Genomic DNA, 17426 nt, shown 5'->3' with positions numbered 1-17426 from the left:
TTTATCAGATGTCCTGGTTTCAACAATGTCACACACTTGAACTTGGATGCGTGCTATTATTCTTTTGCTAAACACCCAAAGCATGCATTTGGCGGATTAAGTTGCCACGTTCTTGCAAAACGCCAATGAATGTTCATTTAGTTCATAGCACAAGCTTAACAGACACACTTCATAGAACCCATAAGCTAGGAGGGGAAGAATTGGAATCTCTGGCAAACAGATCAGTGTAGCTACAGTTTAATCTGCTCATTCTGTGGCATTTACTTGCTGCTTTCTTGCCTGAAGGGCAAACACCGCCGTAATGAAGCACACATGGACAAATGGCTTTTCCAGGCTGTGATTAATTTTCACAAGCTGACTTTAATCACTGGTTAATTAATAGGAGATTTGTTGACTTACACAAAAAAGCATAGTCATTATAAGGAGTATTATATCGATTTGTTTTCCCTGCAAATTCAGTGCAGTCACAGAGTTTAATATAGGAAGTCACCCAATCTGCTGAGGTTCCATCACAAACACAATTTCAGAGGGGTGTGTGTGTGTGTGTGTGTGTGTGTGCATGTGTGTGTGTTCTCTAGTTGCTTAATTCAGTTTTTACTTACTGTTTGACTTGGAGCAAATTTGAAGCCAAAGATGAAAGTCATACCCACCCTCCTTCAACATTTCGGGAGGACAATTTGGGGCACCTCCCACCCTCCTGACGATGCCATCGCTCACATCCTTTCTGTTGCTGACCCTTTCCTCTCCTGATTGCCCCACTCCCTCCCTCCCCCTCCTGCCTTTGTCTGCTGTCCTCCCTCTCCTCCATGGTCTCAGGAGAGCAATAGGAGACACTGTGTAACAAGCAAATCCTGAGCAGCATTGGGAGATGCCACATGGATAGGTGTGGTGAGGTTGCAGTGAGCTGAGCAGTGATGGGAGTGTCGGCATCAGGGGGTGAAAAGACCAGCTGGCTCGGCCCCAGCTGAAACATCTCCCTCTCAGCCTTGCCGCTGCGGAGATTCATCAACCTCTTGCTCCGATGTACATCAGCAACTCAACCTTGCAGACTTGAGCACACTTTACTCGGCAGTGTATACTACACAATAGAAGAGGCTTGAGGCTGTAGATACATACTAAGCTACGCATTTATTAAACATAAATCAGGACAAAGAAACATGTCGCCTCTCCTTGCCGTCTTCTCGGAGAGAGAGCTAAAAACAAAAGCTATACAGAGCGGAAGTTCCGCTTACGCCAGCAATCTGTGCTGGAATGTAAACAGACATGTGACACGCAACAATCCCATGTTTGCAGCAAAAGGTGGAATAGAATCCCAACAAGGAGATGCTGCATGGACCAGCAGTCTAGCAGAAGGTTGCACTTTGGGAGACGCAACACCGGCTTGAGCCTCCTCTTCCTCCCATGCCACAGACATACTTCCAGAAGCCAGACTAAGACATCAGAGCTCTGGGGAGTTGAGAAAAAAAAATGATAGGTTAACTTTCCATACCCTCCAAGTGTCCTGATTTAAGCGGAGCATCATGGCTTGACAGAAGCCTCCCTCACCTCTGATCCCAATCTTGGATGTCCCATTATGGCTCTCAAGAGCTACTTCAAGATTCTAGCCTGCATCAGCAGCAACTAAGCTATCTAGCAAAAAATAATAATAATCAGATGTAAACATAGGCAGTTTGAAAGTGCAAATGCCACTGGTGCACATTATGATAAACATGCAAATTATGACTCATTAAAAGTTTCCACTCGGCTTGCAGACCTTAATCTGGAGTAATGCTGTCACCAGCAGCACTTTTCATTATAACTACGTTTTGTTGACGCTGGGGATCAAAACAATGTGTTATGAATACACACAGGCTTAATCCAGGTAGAGCTTTTTGTCTGCGTTTGTAATCACTATTTGACACCTGTACCAAAAGGCAGAGCAGTTAGGCACTCCCTGCAGCAGCTGAATGCCACAAACCCAGTTATGTGTCATAAAGCAAAATGTATTGCTTTACAAACAGAAGCATATTAGAAGTCTCCCATGCACACATCCATGGGAGTAAGTCAGTGGGACATGCCTCAGTCTTTACAAAATGATTATTTCTAGTGTGATCTAATACTATGTTGGGTTCCTTCACACATGACACAGCAGCAAACCCAGGTTTACCATGCCCTCCAACATTTTTTCCAATGAAAATAGGGACAGCCTATTCAATAATCATAATTATTTTATTATTTATATCCCACCCATGTGACTGGGTTGTCCCAACCACTCTGGGTGGCTTCCAAAATATATAAAAACATAACATACATGTCTGCCTTCATATGTCTTCTAAAAGTTTGTATAGTTACTTATCTCCATGACTTGGGGGTTGCATAACTCCATACCCTCCAACATTTCTCCGATGAAAATAGGGATGTCCTAAGGAAAAGCAGGACATTCCAAGATCAAATCAGAAACCCATATGGCTTCTGTAAATCTAGGACTGTCCATGGAAAATAGGGACACTTGGAGAGTCTGGTATACAAATATAACACAAGCTATAATTAAGGAGCTTGTGTGCTACTTCAGGTCTACCACCCTTGTACAGATCTTTGGTTTTCAGTTGTTAGATCTGGAATCAGTACTTCGTTGCAGCCCAACCTAAGTTGGCCTGCAACAACAGTGCTATCATGATGCAAATATACAGTCAAACAAAATAATAAATGGGTCCCAAAATATATGTTTGGATTAAACCATGTGACCCAGTTCTGAACAGGTTGAAGACTATTGTGTCGATAACGATGGTTCTGGGTGGCACCTTGGACCTTCATCCTAGTAGTCTCCACAGTGACCAACCAGTTGTCCCCAAGAAACTCACAAATACAGTGTGTGCTTTTGCTCTGCAGAAACCTGTATTCGGTAGCATAGAACTTCTGAAGAAGTGGGCTCCACTTAACAGTTATGCTTAAAAGATGGCAGTAGCATCTACAAATTTGTCAGATTGCTCTTTCAAGGCCATCTAAGCCAGTAGCTATTACCACATTTCAGGGTAGAAAATTCCATACATTACTGATGGGTTTTGTGAAAAAGTATTTCTGATTTTTCCAGAATATATTACCAATAAATGTTAGCCCGTATCAGGGTTTCCCAAACTTGGATTTCCAGATGTTTTTGGACTACAACTCCCACCACCCCTGACCACTGATCCTGCTAGCTAGAGATGATGGGATTCGTAGTCCAAAAACAGCTGGAGACCCAAGTTTGGGAAACCTGGGTCTATATCTAGTTCATTCATTCATTCATTCATTATATTCATTATATCTATATACTGCCCTTAATCATAAGATGTCAGGGCAGTTCACAGAATAAAATATAGGATAAAATCAAATAAATAAGTAAAACCTGTGCTTTTTCTGGGGGGACGCATACCCCTAAACATTTTGTGAATCTAAGTTTGGCCTCATTGAGGGGCAGTATTTCAATATGAGTAGGAAAATGAGAGTACCCCTAAACTTTTTTAAAGAAAAAAAAGCACTGAGTAAAACAAAACAGCAAAACAATAACCCACTCTCACTACAGACACATTTAAAAGTCTGTAAAATATTAATCAGGGACGTGGGTGGCGCTGTGGGTTAAACCACAGAGCCAAGGACTTGCCGATCAGAAGGTCAGCGGTTTGAATCCCCGCGACGGGGTGAGCTCCCGTTGCTCGGTCCCTGCTCCTGCCAACCTAGCAGTTCGAAAGCACACAATGCAAGTAGATAAATAGGTACCACTCCAGCGGGAAGGTAAACAGCGTTTCCGTGCACTGCTCTGGTTCGCCAGAAGCGGCTTAGTCCTGCTGGCCACATGACCCGGAAGCTGTACACTGGCTCCCTCAGCCAATAAAGCGAAATGAGCGCTGCAACCCCAGAGTCGGCCACGACTGGACCTAACGGTCAGGGGTCCCTTTACCTTTACCTTTTTAAAATATTAATCAGCCAGAGGCCTGGTTGAAGAGGAATATATTCACCTGGTGTCCAGAATGCTTACTTTTATAAACATCTACAATGTCCCTCCATAATTTCTTGCATATCATCGCTGTGCTTTAGGATTGGTGGTTTATATGCTGGTATTACTTATACCTGTTGGGTGACTTTAGTGGTCCTGGGTGATGCCTCCGATTGTGGAGATACTGTCTTGCCTAGAAATGTTCATTGAAGCTGAAACTGATGGTGTAGCATGCTGTGGAACCAGCCTTACAACGGCATCGTTGATTTGTTACAAATATATCACCTTCCCTAAGATCCTAACACCAATTTCTTATCCTTTTTATAAAACAGCAGTCATTTTACCATAGGTGCCTCCTCCTGGTATTTTCTTTCTCCATCAGTGGCCTGTAAATTATTTTCAAAATGCCAGTTCACTAGTATTGTAATTTTTCACAGCCATCTTTTCTAAGCTGCCTGGGGTGGGAGCTTGTTGTTAAGTATATATCAAATGGAGTTGCTTAGATTTTATATTTGCACAGTGAAATCCAGCTGGCTTGGAATGCATTCAACTCTTCATCATTGCTATCCTAAAGCACCAGCCCAGAAGAAAAATGTTCATGCCGTACAATTTTACCTGCGCTCAGGCAGCCTTTGTGACTTTTCTGATCAACGACAGCAGTGGGACATTGGAAATTCAATTTAGCACATGCACTTGAATCAACTTTAAAGGGAGGATAATGCTTCCATCGGTTGCCATGCACAATTTCATTACACAATTAAGCATCAATTAAAATTCCATTAAAAAAATGTTATCCTGTTGTCTTTGCACTGATGTGAACTTGGCACTGCATCTATCTAATACTATCAGCTGATAATCCTATAGACCCAGTGTCATTAAGGTTAATGTGCAACATGGTTTTTCTTTTCTTTTTACTGTTTATGCCATGAATTAGTTTGTTATAGCATATGTTGGTAATGAAACCTGATTATAATAATGATGATGATAGGAACACAAAAGGGTATGAAAGAAGAAGCTGAGGAAATGGACAAACTGGCTCCAAGATGGAAGATGAAAGACTGGATTTTAATTAGGCATTATGTTTTGTAATACCCTTGAACTTCTAGCACAAAGAGTGCTTTCACGTTGCCAAAATAATCCTTGATGGGACCAGCACAGAACCTCCAGAGACAATAGTATCAAAATGATTACTAGCGAGTGTTGATTAGAATTGTGAATGCCTCCGTCCATTGGTTACAGCAACAGAACACAAACTCAGTCTCAGAATAATTGTGTTACGGTGGAACCTCGGTTCCCGAACGCCTCCATTATCGTATGTTTCAGTTCTTGTATGCCGAAAACCCGGAAGTAAATGCTTCCATTTCCAAACTTTTTTTGGAACCCAAACGTGTGACACGGCTTCCCCTGAGTGCAAGAAGCTCTTGCAACCAATGGGAAGCTGTGCCTCAGTTTTCTAAAGTTTCGGAAGCCAAATGGGCTTCTGGAATCGATTTTGTTCAAGAATCGAGGTACCACTGTACCACTGACCAGGGAGCATTTCTGTCTATATGCAAGTATTTGTAGCTGAGACCTGATATTCTCTCCCACCAACGAAGGCAACCCATAGCGCTTACACTCCAGGTTGAGCTTATAACTTCTAACTGCTGCCTCCCATGTTTGTTTTTGCTGAGTTTCCAGAACTGACCTCTCTGGGGCTCAAACCTGGGCAGTGTGTATGGAGGTCCTACCCAGATGACAAGACACAACCCTTCCCCCAGTCTCACTAATATGGTCCAAAATAAACCAAAATAATACATTTGGCACCAGCTTGGCTGTAGGAGTTGCCAGAAGGAGACATACAAGACACCACCCAACTGCTATTAGGACTATGCTCCTAAACTTGTTGTATTCTGGCTGGCATGACATCTTCATAATGAAATACTTGGCATTAAATGTGATATTTTATCTTAAAGGTGGGTTGGCATGACCTTGACTTCCTTCCTTTTAAATTTGTATTTGAGCTGGCTTCTTGCCATTTTTGGCAGATCCTGGTTGTTGTTTTAAGAAGTCAGAAGCTCAGCACAGGCCATGCTAATGTTCAGTTGCACCTGAAGACCAGCCTTCACTAGGCATAAGACAGAGGAATGAAAAGTGTGAAAGAGACCAGTTTCTTCATTGGGTTTCCAATGGCATTTACAGTGGTACTTTGGTTTACGAACTTAATCCGTTCCGGAAGTCCGTTCTTAAACCGAAACCATTCTTAAACCGAGGCACGCTTTCCCGAATGAGGCCTCCTGCCGCCGGTGCCCTTTCACCGTTCGGATTCTGTTCTTAGACAGAGGTAAAGTTTGAAAACAGGAAACTACCTCCGGATTTTCGTAAACCAAATCATTCATATACAGGACTGTTCTTAAACCGAGGTACCACTGTATTTGAAAACCTCCACCCATCTGTGGCCTATAATCTGCTTCTTCGAGAAAAAAGTCTTCCTTTGTTTGTTGTTGGTTGCAGTCTTAATTCCACTAGTAAACCTAATCGAATTCAGTAAGAATTACATCTGAGAAGTTATGGTTAGGAGTGCAGCCTTAGTATAACTAAATGAGACAAGAGGTGCAAATCATAAATAATTGGTGTCCAAAGTCATTTCTGAATAAGAACTGTATGAAACACAATCACTGGTATTCTCTAGCAACATACAACAATATAAAAATTATTTGTATCTGAGATAAGAACATAATGCAGTCCAAAGTATAAGTACTATGATAGTATTATGAATGCATTGATAAAATCACATTTTTTACCTTTTCAAGACTTAAGAAACAACTGATATAGAATAATTTCATATAACCCCCCCCATATCACCACATGCAATTTCAATCTCATCATCCTCTTCAAATGTGCTAAAGATATCCTAAAAAAATAGAGCACTGTCTTAGTTCAAGTAAAAACGAATCCATTCTTGCCATAATGCAGCAGCTATTATCAATCAAAATTCCCATTTTGTAGCCGAAAGATAAGCTTATAGGTAGATGTGAGTTTACTTCATTGGTAATGAAATTGTTTCAGGATGTAATGGATATTTGAATTCCATCTCGTTTTCAGTTCTAGATATAATGTGGAATAAACGTCTTATAGGCTTTCAGGCAATGCATCTCTTAAAAGATTGGAAAACATGACATTAAATTTAGATGACATGAAGTGATAGCAAACGATTGGCCATAAACCTTAGCAAGTGAAGAGTTAATTCTGAAAGAGGATAATTAAGGCTAGTATGTGGCTTTCAAACAGACACAAACTGGCCTAAATTCATCTGGAGTCCCTTATGAGCACCAAAGAGATACATTTTTGACTCAGATACAGTAGTACCTCAGGTTAAGGAGTTTGGATTTGATATCCCGCTTTATCACTACCCGAAGGAGTCTCAAAGCGGCTAACATTCTCCTATCCCTTCCTCCCCAACAACAAACACTCTGTGAGGTGAGTGGGGCTGAGAGACTTCAAATAAGTGTGACTAGCCCAAGGTCACCCAGCAACTGCATGTGGAGGAGCGGAGATGCGAACCTGGTTCCCCAGATTACAAGTCTACCACTCTTAACCACTACACCATACTGGCTCTCAGTTAAGGACTTAATTTGTTCTGGAGGTCCGTTCTTAACCTGAAACTGTTCTTAACCTGAGGTACCACTTTAGCTAATGGGGCTTGCTGCGCTGCCGCTGCACGATTTCTGTTCTCATCCTGAAGCAAAGTTCTTAACCCGAGGTACTATTTCTGGTTTAGCAGAGTCTGTAACCTGAAGCGTCAGTAACCTGAAGCGTCTGTAACCCGAGGTATCACTGTACTGAGCAATCTGTAAAGGGAGTTGGAGTGTGAGAGATCTGTTTGTTAGTATGTATCTGTTTGCTTGGTTTGGAAGCTCCCTGTGGTTTTTTTTAATAATTAAAAAAGTTAGTAATGACCGCTCCCCGCTTAAAACGGGGGGCGCCCTTTGCGTGGACGCATGCAGCCCCTAGATCTGGAGCGGCTCCAACAGCATAGGCTTGGCTTTGCCTTCCCTCAGGTGGGATACCTGGAGGTCTCCGCCTACCTCAGTCAGTTGTCCAATCCCACCTGGGGGAAGCGTTGCCAAGGAGACCAGGCCAGGTATGGGAGGGATTACCTGCCCACACAATAGAGGGAGGATCTTACCTGGGAATCCTCACTTGGCTCCAGAGCTTCTCCCACCCTACCCACCCTCAGTTAATGTCTTATTTTGCAGGTTAACTTTTCTTCACAGGTTTTGCAGGTTAACTTTTCTTCACAGGTATGCGGGCGCTGCTACGTTAAGGTCGCTGTTAAAGGGCCGGAAAGGAATTTCCCTGCATTGGCAGGTTTCGCCTTTCCCGTAGCAAAACGTCACAACTTTGGCGGTATCAGGCCTTGGGCGGAATCCTTTTGTCCATCTTCCTCTTTGCGGCGGCGATACCAGGGTTCCCCGTTAAAGGGGTTTTCTGAAGGGAGGCTTTGACCGTACGCCGAAAGGTCGTCATTGCTCTCCCCTGCGGCGGCGGCGTTACGGGGGCGGCTATCACTGCTTGAACATATGTTCTCCAGAGCCGGCCCACCCCCCCACACACACACTGGATAACCCTGATGCTCCCTAGGTCCCCGGCTGGGGACTGGGGAGGGAGAACGCCCAATGCCTGAGCCAAGGTCTACCCACATTTGAAATTTAATAAAGTTGTGGCCAATTTAATCCCATAGCACGTTGTCTTGAGTCGTTATTCCACATGACGGGGGGACCGCGCGGGATCTGGGGACTCCGCCTGTCCACGCAACGGGATTATGAGAACGTGCTATTACAGGATTTTGGATTTGCCCAAAGTAAATGTTACAGAATTCCAAGCTAACACCAGAAATTCCAATTTCTGCACAACAATTAGATGCCATAGTCCTGTCATTTTTTACATCAAAATGCAACTCCGACCAAATATATTCCCCCCACTTAATGAAAACCAAATGCACAAAGCTACAGAATGTAGAGGGTGCTTAACCTTTCTGTTTCTAGCCAAGTTTCCTCTCAAAATCACATTACCTTTCCCTCAAGCTGTTCTCTTCCAACCAGCGAAAGAGCTAAATGCCTATAATGTCCTTGAAGCCTTACTATAGCTAGTCTGAAAACTCTGTACCACTTCTGCCTCCCTGAGTAGTTGTTAAGTAAGAGTCCTTTGGTCTAAATGCAAATTTTGGGAATTCATGCAGATAGCTAGGCTAGATGAGGAGACGGGAGAGTTTCCTCTTGTTTTTGTCACTCGCAGGTATCATTATGACTGGATTATTCTGCTGATTTTTCCAGTCTTCTAGACAAAGTCCAAGCAGTTTAGACATATATGAGAAAGGTTATGTTTATTTAAACTGAAGCCAGAAGATTGGGGAAGGGTTCTGTTATTTTATGCCATAGGGCAAGGAAGAAGAAACCTGGGGATGTTGCAGGGCCATCACCCCTCGTTGGATTTCATCAGCACTGGAGGGCCAAAGGTCCTCCGCACCTGCCATAGAGACTCTGTTCTTCATCTGTTGCACACATTATGCAGAAATATCTGCTATTCAGACTCAAAAAGGGGTTGGGTTTTTGTGAGTGCTTAGTTGAGTGCTCTCAATGATGAAGCCTCCTTGCAAAAGCTTTCTGCAATGGCTTGCACATTGTTTGACGGCACACAGATCAAGGAGGACTGACCTCTGCCTCTTCCCCCCTTCTGGGCCCTTAAGGTAAGTAATTTACCATTGTGACTTGGAAAATGGTGTGAGCATTCCCAGAGCCCCTGTTAATTATTTAACTGGCACTGAAATGGTGAATGCCTAAATGTGTATTATTGAAGGCTTTAAAGTGGGAAATTTACACTGAAGTATACTAAGTGGTCTCTGAACTCCGTGATGGGGTGATAATTAACTATTGTTGTTTTCTGCTAGCTAGCACGTGAGTGTTTAACCTTTGATCTGGTGACACAGGTACTGAATTGCAAATTCACCATCTTGGAAGGGTGGTGGCTTGTTTTTGTTCTCAGGCTCTGGGGACTAAGGATGTGTAAATGACCCTCTCCAGTGAGTGAATACAGATCCAGGCAAAATGGAGGTTGTGAGGAAAAAGACCATTGCTTATAGGTCTGTTTGGAATTATCTTTTATTTCTAAGGTGCTGAGCCTGTGCAGAACAACGCAAGATATTGCATGGCATTATTTGGCTGTATCTTTGATATCTATGTTCTGTATTGAAGAAAATTCTGCAAGTAAAGTTTCTGAATACAATACTGCATTCCAAAAAGAGTCATTTTTTTAATGCATCCAGTTGCTCCAAGCTACACAATATCAATATCTGCAATTGCCCCAGCACAGCTTCTTTTTATAGGGCCTTTTATTTATGGAAGAAGGGGGACGCGGGTGGCCCTGTGGTCTAAACCACAGAACCTAGGGCTTGCCGATCAGAATGTCGGCAGTTCGAATCCCTGCGACGGGGTGAGCTCCCGTTGCTCGGTCCCTGCTCCTGTCAACCTTGCAGTTTGAAAGCACATCAAAGTGCAAGTAGATAAATAGGTAGCACTCCGGCAGGAAGGTAAACGGCGTTTCCGTGTGCTGCTCTGGTTCGCCAGAAGCAGCTTTGTCATGCTGGCCACATGATCTAGAAGCTGTCTGCAGACAAATGCCAGCTCACTCGGCCAATAAAGCGAGATGAGCGCCGCAACCCCAGAGTCGTCTGCGACTGGACTTAATGGTCAGGAGTCCCTTTACCTTTACCTTTACCTTATTTATGGAAGAAATGACACTACTGATGTCCCAATAGGAATTCTGGGACTTGTAGTCTTAGTCACATATCCAGTGGGAAAAGACATCCAGCATTCTTTATAAATAAATAAAAATATATGAAAATATATATTTTTTTCCAGTTCCTAACCACCAGCTAAGACAAGAAGCTGGTGGAACCCCTGATAAGGCAAGACTTTCCTATTCAGACAGGCCATTGAAAACTAGGTGCAATGTTGACAACTAGACGATCACGGTAATTGGTATTTTAATGCTGGCTCTAACGATGCTTTATTGTATCTTAACTATTGTTTTTAACTGATTTGTATTCATTACTTTATATTTTATAATGATGTTTTGAAAACATTGCAAGGCAGAATATAAATACGTTAAATAAGAACTGTAGCCAGAAAGCTTTATTCCAGTCAAATAGAAGATTCTCACGGGGAATAAACTGAGGTTTGTTTTCCGCTTGGCATATCACTGGAATCTACAAGTTCTTCAAATATCAGGCAGCCCAGGGGGTCTGAGTTGCAAGATACATTAAAGCCCCTTCCATCTCAGGCTGTCTTTTCTCTACCAACAACTTCAATTTGACAATTAGGAATTTGCTTTATTCATTTGGATGGGTAAACTCTGCTTATCTTAAGCATACTGGAAGGATGGGTTTAGTTCTGCTTTTTTTTTTTTTTTAAAAAAAAAAGCTTTAAAGAGTTTTAGTGTTTTTTTAAAAAAGATCTCTTCTAAGAAACTTGAAAAAAATATATTCTGGAGCAAATTCTTTTCTGAATGTGCAGCATGCTGACTGCTCATAACGTGTCTATAGTGTACCAATGGGCAAATCATTGTAGATCTTGTCACAATTGCTTTTTGAGAGCTCAGGCTTGCTATTTGCTGCCACACATTGATATTGCTAAGAAGCCAGCCAGATGTTGTCATGACAATTCCCATAGAACTTCACAATTTTGCTCTGAAAATGATGTGTTTTGGCAGCCTTTCTACCACAGAGGCATAGTTTGCTCTCTTTCTCCCCACCCTCCAGTTTTAGGCTGTCGCCATCTTAAAATTACCCTTTCCTAGAGAGTTTCGTGAAGTCCTTCAGTGGTGCTGTATATATGGCACAGCAAAGGCACTCATGGGATCTTGCCCAATGTTAAATATTCTATTAGCTTGCGCCATCTGCCTTGCCTCCTCCTTCTTTAAGAAGTCTTTTTTTTTTAAGAAGTCATATTTACTAGATCTAACTTTATATGTAGGCTTTCCCCATTTTGCTAATTAGCCAGCATTCTGTCATATCAGATGTTATTGGATTTTCCTCCAATAATTAATCATATTAACTTTTTCAGGAATGCCTCACAAGGAAGCATCTTCCCTTTCTGGATAGTTCTCAGCAAACAGAATCAGACCAGCACTGAGAGCATGAGCGGCTGTTGCTGTTTATTTGTTACTATCAGGATGCTTGGCTCTTTATAGAGCACAGGAAGAGACATCTTTGTCCCAGGGAGCTTACAATCTAAAATTCAGTGCAGGGCAAACAATAGAGAAAGGGATAAATAGAGAATCAATACCTGGTTGTTTCACATGCCCATGCTTAGTCTTAGCTATGGGTTAAGTTATAACAGTGCAGGCTGGTCTATTAGCTAAGATGGTTATTAGCTAAGGGGGCACTGCACAACCAAACTACGTCTACCCTTAGCGCCAGGCTCTGTTTGCCTTCTCTCAGCCAGTCTGGGCAGGAGGGGAGTGGTGACATTGCCTGTCTGCTACCTCCTCCTTAATCTCAGCTTCTTGTTTCCTGCTGCAATTATACTTTAAAGAGTTGTGTGGAAGTTGCCCCGGGTCGTTTGACCCTTTTAAATAGTTATCTTTCTCCCTCTGAGAGAAAACAACAACAACAACTATGCAACACACTTTGTTTTAAAGTTTTAAAATAACATGACTATTACTTGGTGTACTCCCTCTTGTACAAGACAGGCATGTAATACGTTACTGAAACATATTTACGTGAATTTGTACCTGAGGCCGACTCATATTTACAGACTGGCTGAGGCAGACGGCAGAATAACACAACATTTTTGCCACTCTAACAGTTGAAACTCACACAACAGTTGATAACTGAACTGAAGCAAACTGCCTCAGGCGTATGACATCACAGGATTCTATGCTACAGCACCAATCCTTTGCATAGTATTTTGGAAGCACCATTCCCACAATTCCATGGGTCTACTCTGTGTACAACCAGTCAAAAGCACTGGGATGTGGAATCTCTAGTCAAAGTGCCTCCCAGAACTCTTTGCAGGCTAATTGCCTCACCAGCCATGTTCCACACCCTCCTCGGGTGCTTTTGCTTGGTTAGGGCACCGTGATTACGCTTCTTGCACCGTGATTATGCTTCTTGCAGCCTGGCCACGCCATGGTTAAATCTCCCATGCCCATTACCAGCGCTGATTGGCCAGTGCTGGTGATGCAGCCAGGGAGACACCTGAAGAGGGTATCAATCTCCGTCCCTGCGACAGATCATTATTGGGTCATGGCTGCCCGGCTGCAGTGCCGCCCACCGGAAAAGGTGAATGGTCTTGCTTAACTGGATGATGAGAGAGGGTGGTGATGTAGAAACCTCTGGAACAGAGTTCACTGTACAAAGGTAAGAGTCACATTTGTCCCTCCTCTCTCTTTTTGCTTCTGGCCATCAACACTGGTGTGTGGCTCTGGAACATTGACACAAAGGAACACAGCCATTGGACCAAAAAATGGCACAACCCCCTTGGATTGTGGAGTGCCATTCCCTTGTATCAGTACCATAGCTGTCAACTTTTCCCTTTTCTTGCAAGGAATCCTATTCGGAATAAGGGAATTTCCCTTAAAAAAAGGAAAACGTTGACAGCTATGATCAATACAAGTTAGAGGTGTGCGAGGCATCTTTTAAATAAAAACACACACAAATCACTGCTGAGCTTCACCCACCATTGTGGGGCCTGAGGAGATGGTGGTGATGATGATGCCTCCAGAGCTGCTGCAATTGGCTGTGGGTTGCTTGTGACATGACAAAAGCACATGGCAACTGAGTAAAGGTGATGTAAACTGATGTAAAGGTGCCCCAAGAGGAAAGCCAAGGAGATCACAGTGGGCAACTGCTGTGGCATTCAGCATAGGGAGGTCTCCTCTCACATGGAGGTGAACTGGCAGATGGAAGGAGATGATCATCCAGCAATGGGATGCTGTGGAGCAAGGAGAAGACAAGTCCACTTGCTGACTGGGATCGGGGATTGAAGGTGGCTGAGATCCATGGTTAGAAGTTGATGGATTTTGGGCGGTAGACCTGAAGGAAGCTGGCCAATGTTGGTGAGTAGAAGTTGTAGAGTTTGCATTTGAATGCCAGTGGATGCCATAAAGCTGATGTTTGTAAATGTAAGCTGGTTGAAATTCATGTTTGAAAGCCTACTGAGAGAAGCTGTGTGGATATTTGTGGACTGAAGTTGGGTCGTGTATATGAATGAATCAAGAGCAGCTTGTAAGTAATTTGGTCGATGTCTGTGTGTGAATGGGAGGTTTTGAATGTGGTCAAGGCAAATGGTGTGTGTCTGGATGCATTCATAATAGATAACAAGATGAAAGATGGAAAAAATATTTTTTAATAATTCCAGTGGTACCTTTAAGATCAACTAAATATAAGCTTTCAAGGTATGAACTTTCATGTGTAATGCACACTTTGTCAGATACTCTGAAGCAGAGTTCACTTCAACCTGTTATGATGACTATTATGGCAGTCGGTTCCACAGGGAAGGGCAAGGGATTTTTAAAGGGATAGATGACCAAAATTAGCTTCAGTATGTATAATGGGACATGAATCCAATATCTCTATTCAGACAAGGTCTCTCCATAGCTTTTAGTTTGGTAATGAGTTGTAATTCAGCAACTTCTCTTTCAAGTGTATTTCTAAAATTCTTTTGCAGTAAGACAGCTACTTTAAGATCTTGTATAGAATGTCCTGGGAGATTGAAGTGTTCTCCTATTGGTTTCTCTGTTTTAGAATTCCTGATGTCAGATTTATGCCCTTTTATCCTTTGGCGTTTAGGGATGCAGGTGGTGCTGTGGGTTAAACTACAGAGCCTAGGGTTTGCCAATCAGAAGGTCGGCGGTTCGAATCCCCACGACGGGGTGAGCTCCCGTTGCTCGGTCCCTGCTCCTGCCCACCTAGCAGTTCAAAAGCACAAAGTGCAAGTAGATAAATAGGTACCGCTCTGGCGGGAAGGTAAACAGCGTTTCCGTGCGCTGCTCTGGTTCGCCAGAAGCGGCCTAGTCATGCTGGCCACATGACCTGGAAGCTGTACGCCGGCTCCCTCGGCCAGTAAAGCGAGATGAACGCTGCAACCCCAGAGTCATCTGCGACTGGACCTAATGGTCAGGGGTCCCTTTATCTTTACCTTTATCCTTTGGCATAAAGTTTGTCCTGTTTGTCCAATATAGAGAGCTGAAGGGCACTGTTGGCATTTGATAGAATACTGTGTATAATGTTGAAAGATGAACAATTAAATAGGCCTGAGATGGTATGTCTGACGTTATTGGGGCCAATAATGATGTTTTCTGGGTGTATGTGGCAGCAAGGTTGGCATCTAGATTTATTGCAGGCTCTTATGCCAGTGTCCATGTTAGGTCTGGTTGTTGTATTTTTTTGTGTGAGCAGCTGTTTAAGATTGGATGGCTTTCTGTAGGCAATGAAAGGTTTTCCTTTCAGAGCTTGGGAAAGAGAGCTGTCATTATCCAAGAGATGTTGCAAATCTCTGATAATGAGTTGAACTGTTTTAACTTGATAGCCGTATGTGATTACTAGTGGTGTTCTATTGTTTTTATTTTGGGTCTATCTTTCAGCAAGTTCTCTCTGGCTATCCCTCTGGCTTTGTTGATCCTTTTTTTAACTTCATCAGGTGGGTATTTTAGTTCCAAAAAGGTTTGCTGTAGGTCTCTTAGGTGAGAGTCCCTGTCTGTAGAGTTGGAGCAGATGCGGATGTAACGTAAGGCCTGGCTATATACAATTGATTGTTTGGTATGTTAGGATGGTAGCTGGAGGAGTGTAGATATTATTGTCGATCAGTTGGTTTTTGGTATAAAGTGATATCTATACGCCCATCTTCTATTTTTATAGTTGTGTCCTAAAAAAATGTTTTTCTTGCGTAGATTCATTGTTAGGTAAATGGTTTGGTGAAAATCATTGAATGCCTGGTGGAAAGTGTCCAGGGTCTGTTGACCATGTGTCCAAATAATAAAAAATATTGTCAGTGTCATGTAGTTACAAAAGAGGTTTGAGTTGGTTGGAATTTAGGAAACATTCTAAGTCTGCCATGAAGATGTTGGCATACTGTGGGGCCATATGGGTACCCATTGCTGTGCCACTAATTTGGAGGAATAAGTCATCACCAAATTTAAAGTGATTGTGGGTGAGGACAAAGTGGCAGAATCTGGTAGCAAAATCTGCTCTGGTTTTGTCTGAAATGGTGTTTCTTATGGCTTGTAAGCAGTCGTTGTGTGGGATGTTGGTATATAGAGATTCCACACCCATGGTGGCCAATATAGTGTTGTTTGGTAAAGTATTCTGGATGCATTCAGAAGGTGACATATGTCATCCTCCAGATGCAGCGGGCTTGGGAATTATGCATTCAGTGGGTGGTGGAGTTCGCCCTTCCGGCACAAGGAAAATGAATGAACTGGTGGATGCTCTTGGGTGAAAGCCAGTGGAAGTTGGTAGGCTGAAGTAAGGGATGAAGTTGCCAGGCAGAAGCCATTGGAAACATCAGGCTGGTGCTGCTGGATGGTAGCCACCCGCCTCACTGTGCCTGGGTTTGCCCTTCAGGGATAATAGAAGGCAGTGAAGTTTTCCTTGACACCACATATGGGTATCCGTGCTTTGTAGCAGTGAATATATCCATTATATTCAGCTGCACCCAACTGTTGGTGCAACTCCAAACCACAAGGGAGTGTCTACTTTTATTTAGCTAGTCTATTTTTATTCCATACCTCAGTAGTAGCCAACATGGTGCTTTCCCAGTGTTGATGAACTACAGCTGCCATCATTCCTGACAATTGACCCTACTGGATGATGCTGCTGGGAACTGAAGTCCAGGAACATCTAGAGGGCAGCATATCAGTTTACTTTGCCATGCTTTTTTTATCCAAAGAACTCAGAGCAAAGTATATTGTTCTGTCCTCCTCACACTGTCCCCTGTGTGGTAAGTTAGACTTCCACACTTCCATTTGTCCCATGCCTAGAAACCATGGGTCCAAGCAGTTTCCCACTTGTCTCATGTTTTTTAGGCACAGTTTCTGATTTGCCCTGCAGCTTTCCCCTGGAAAACATGCTCTTGACCACTCAGTCAGAACAAACAGGAAGCCATTTGGTTCGATTATGTGGTCAACCACTAGTCATTCCAGGGTGAAATGGTGAGGTAGAGGTGTGGACAAGCCTCAGGAGATAGTGACTGGCACAAGATCATCCAGTGTGCTGCATAGGATTGGATCCTAGGTCTCCACAGCTGTAGTCAAACTCTCTAACCACTACATGAACTGATTCCTTTGTGTGTGCTGCAAAAGGTTGAAGAAATGGACAAGACCCCGTTAATTATTACAGCAGCCACATGAACCATGATTGTGGTAAGCTCTTGTTGGTACTTGCATACAAAAGGTTTACTTGTCTAAAGTAGAGAAAACCAAAGTGAATATATGCAGT

The 17426-nt window shown here is 43.0% G+C and overlaps 1 protein-coding gene and 1 long non-coding RNA gene across 5 annotated transcripts in view; one reads left to right on the top strand and one right to left on the bottom strand.

Annotated features, from left to right (window-relative positions):
- Positions 1 to 1109: 1109 nt before the first annotated feature.
- On the bottom strand, positions 1110 to 12984 carry LOC310744265. Of its 2 annotated transcripts, XR_014539472.1 has the most exons (3): positions 12722 to 12969; positions 1546 to 1629; positions 1110 to 1444 (listed from the first exon to the last, which is right to left on the bottom strand). It is a non-coding gene; the product is annotated as an uncharacterized lncRNA (long non-coding RNA). The 2 variants fall into 2 exon arrangements; XR_014539471.1 differs by lacking the exon at positions 1546 to 1629 and having other exon boundaries at positions 12722 to 12984.
- A 35-nt stretch (positions 12985 to 13019) lies between these two features.
- Positions 13020 to 17426, top strand: part of LOC310744244 (uncharacterized protein) — a 115588-nt gene continuing 111181 nt past the window's right edge. The window contains exon 1 of one of the 3 annotated variants that reach the window (XR_014539431.1): positions 13020 to 13349. Coding sequence is in view for 1 of the 3 variants with exons in the window: in XM_083575404.1 (XP_083431530.1) it covers positions 13119 to 13271 (153 nt within the window). In the remaining 2 variants the exon portion in view is untranslated. Of the gene's footprint in view, positions 13350 to 13812; positions 14048 to 17426 lie in introns of those variants that run through there. The other 2 variants (XM_083575404.1, XR_014539432.1) reach the window with 2 other exon arrangements.

The sequence above is a fragment of the Podarcis filfolensis genome (genome assembly GCF_964270895.1).
Source record: "Podarcis filfolensis genome assembly, chromosome: 10".
NCBI lineage: Eukaryota > Metazoa > Chordata > Lepidosauria > Squamata > Lacertidae > Podarcis > Podarcis filfolensis.
This window is presented reverse-complemented; position numbering and strand designations above follow the sequence as displayed.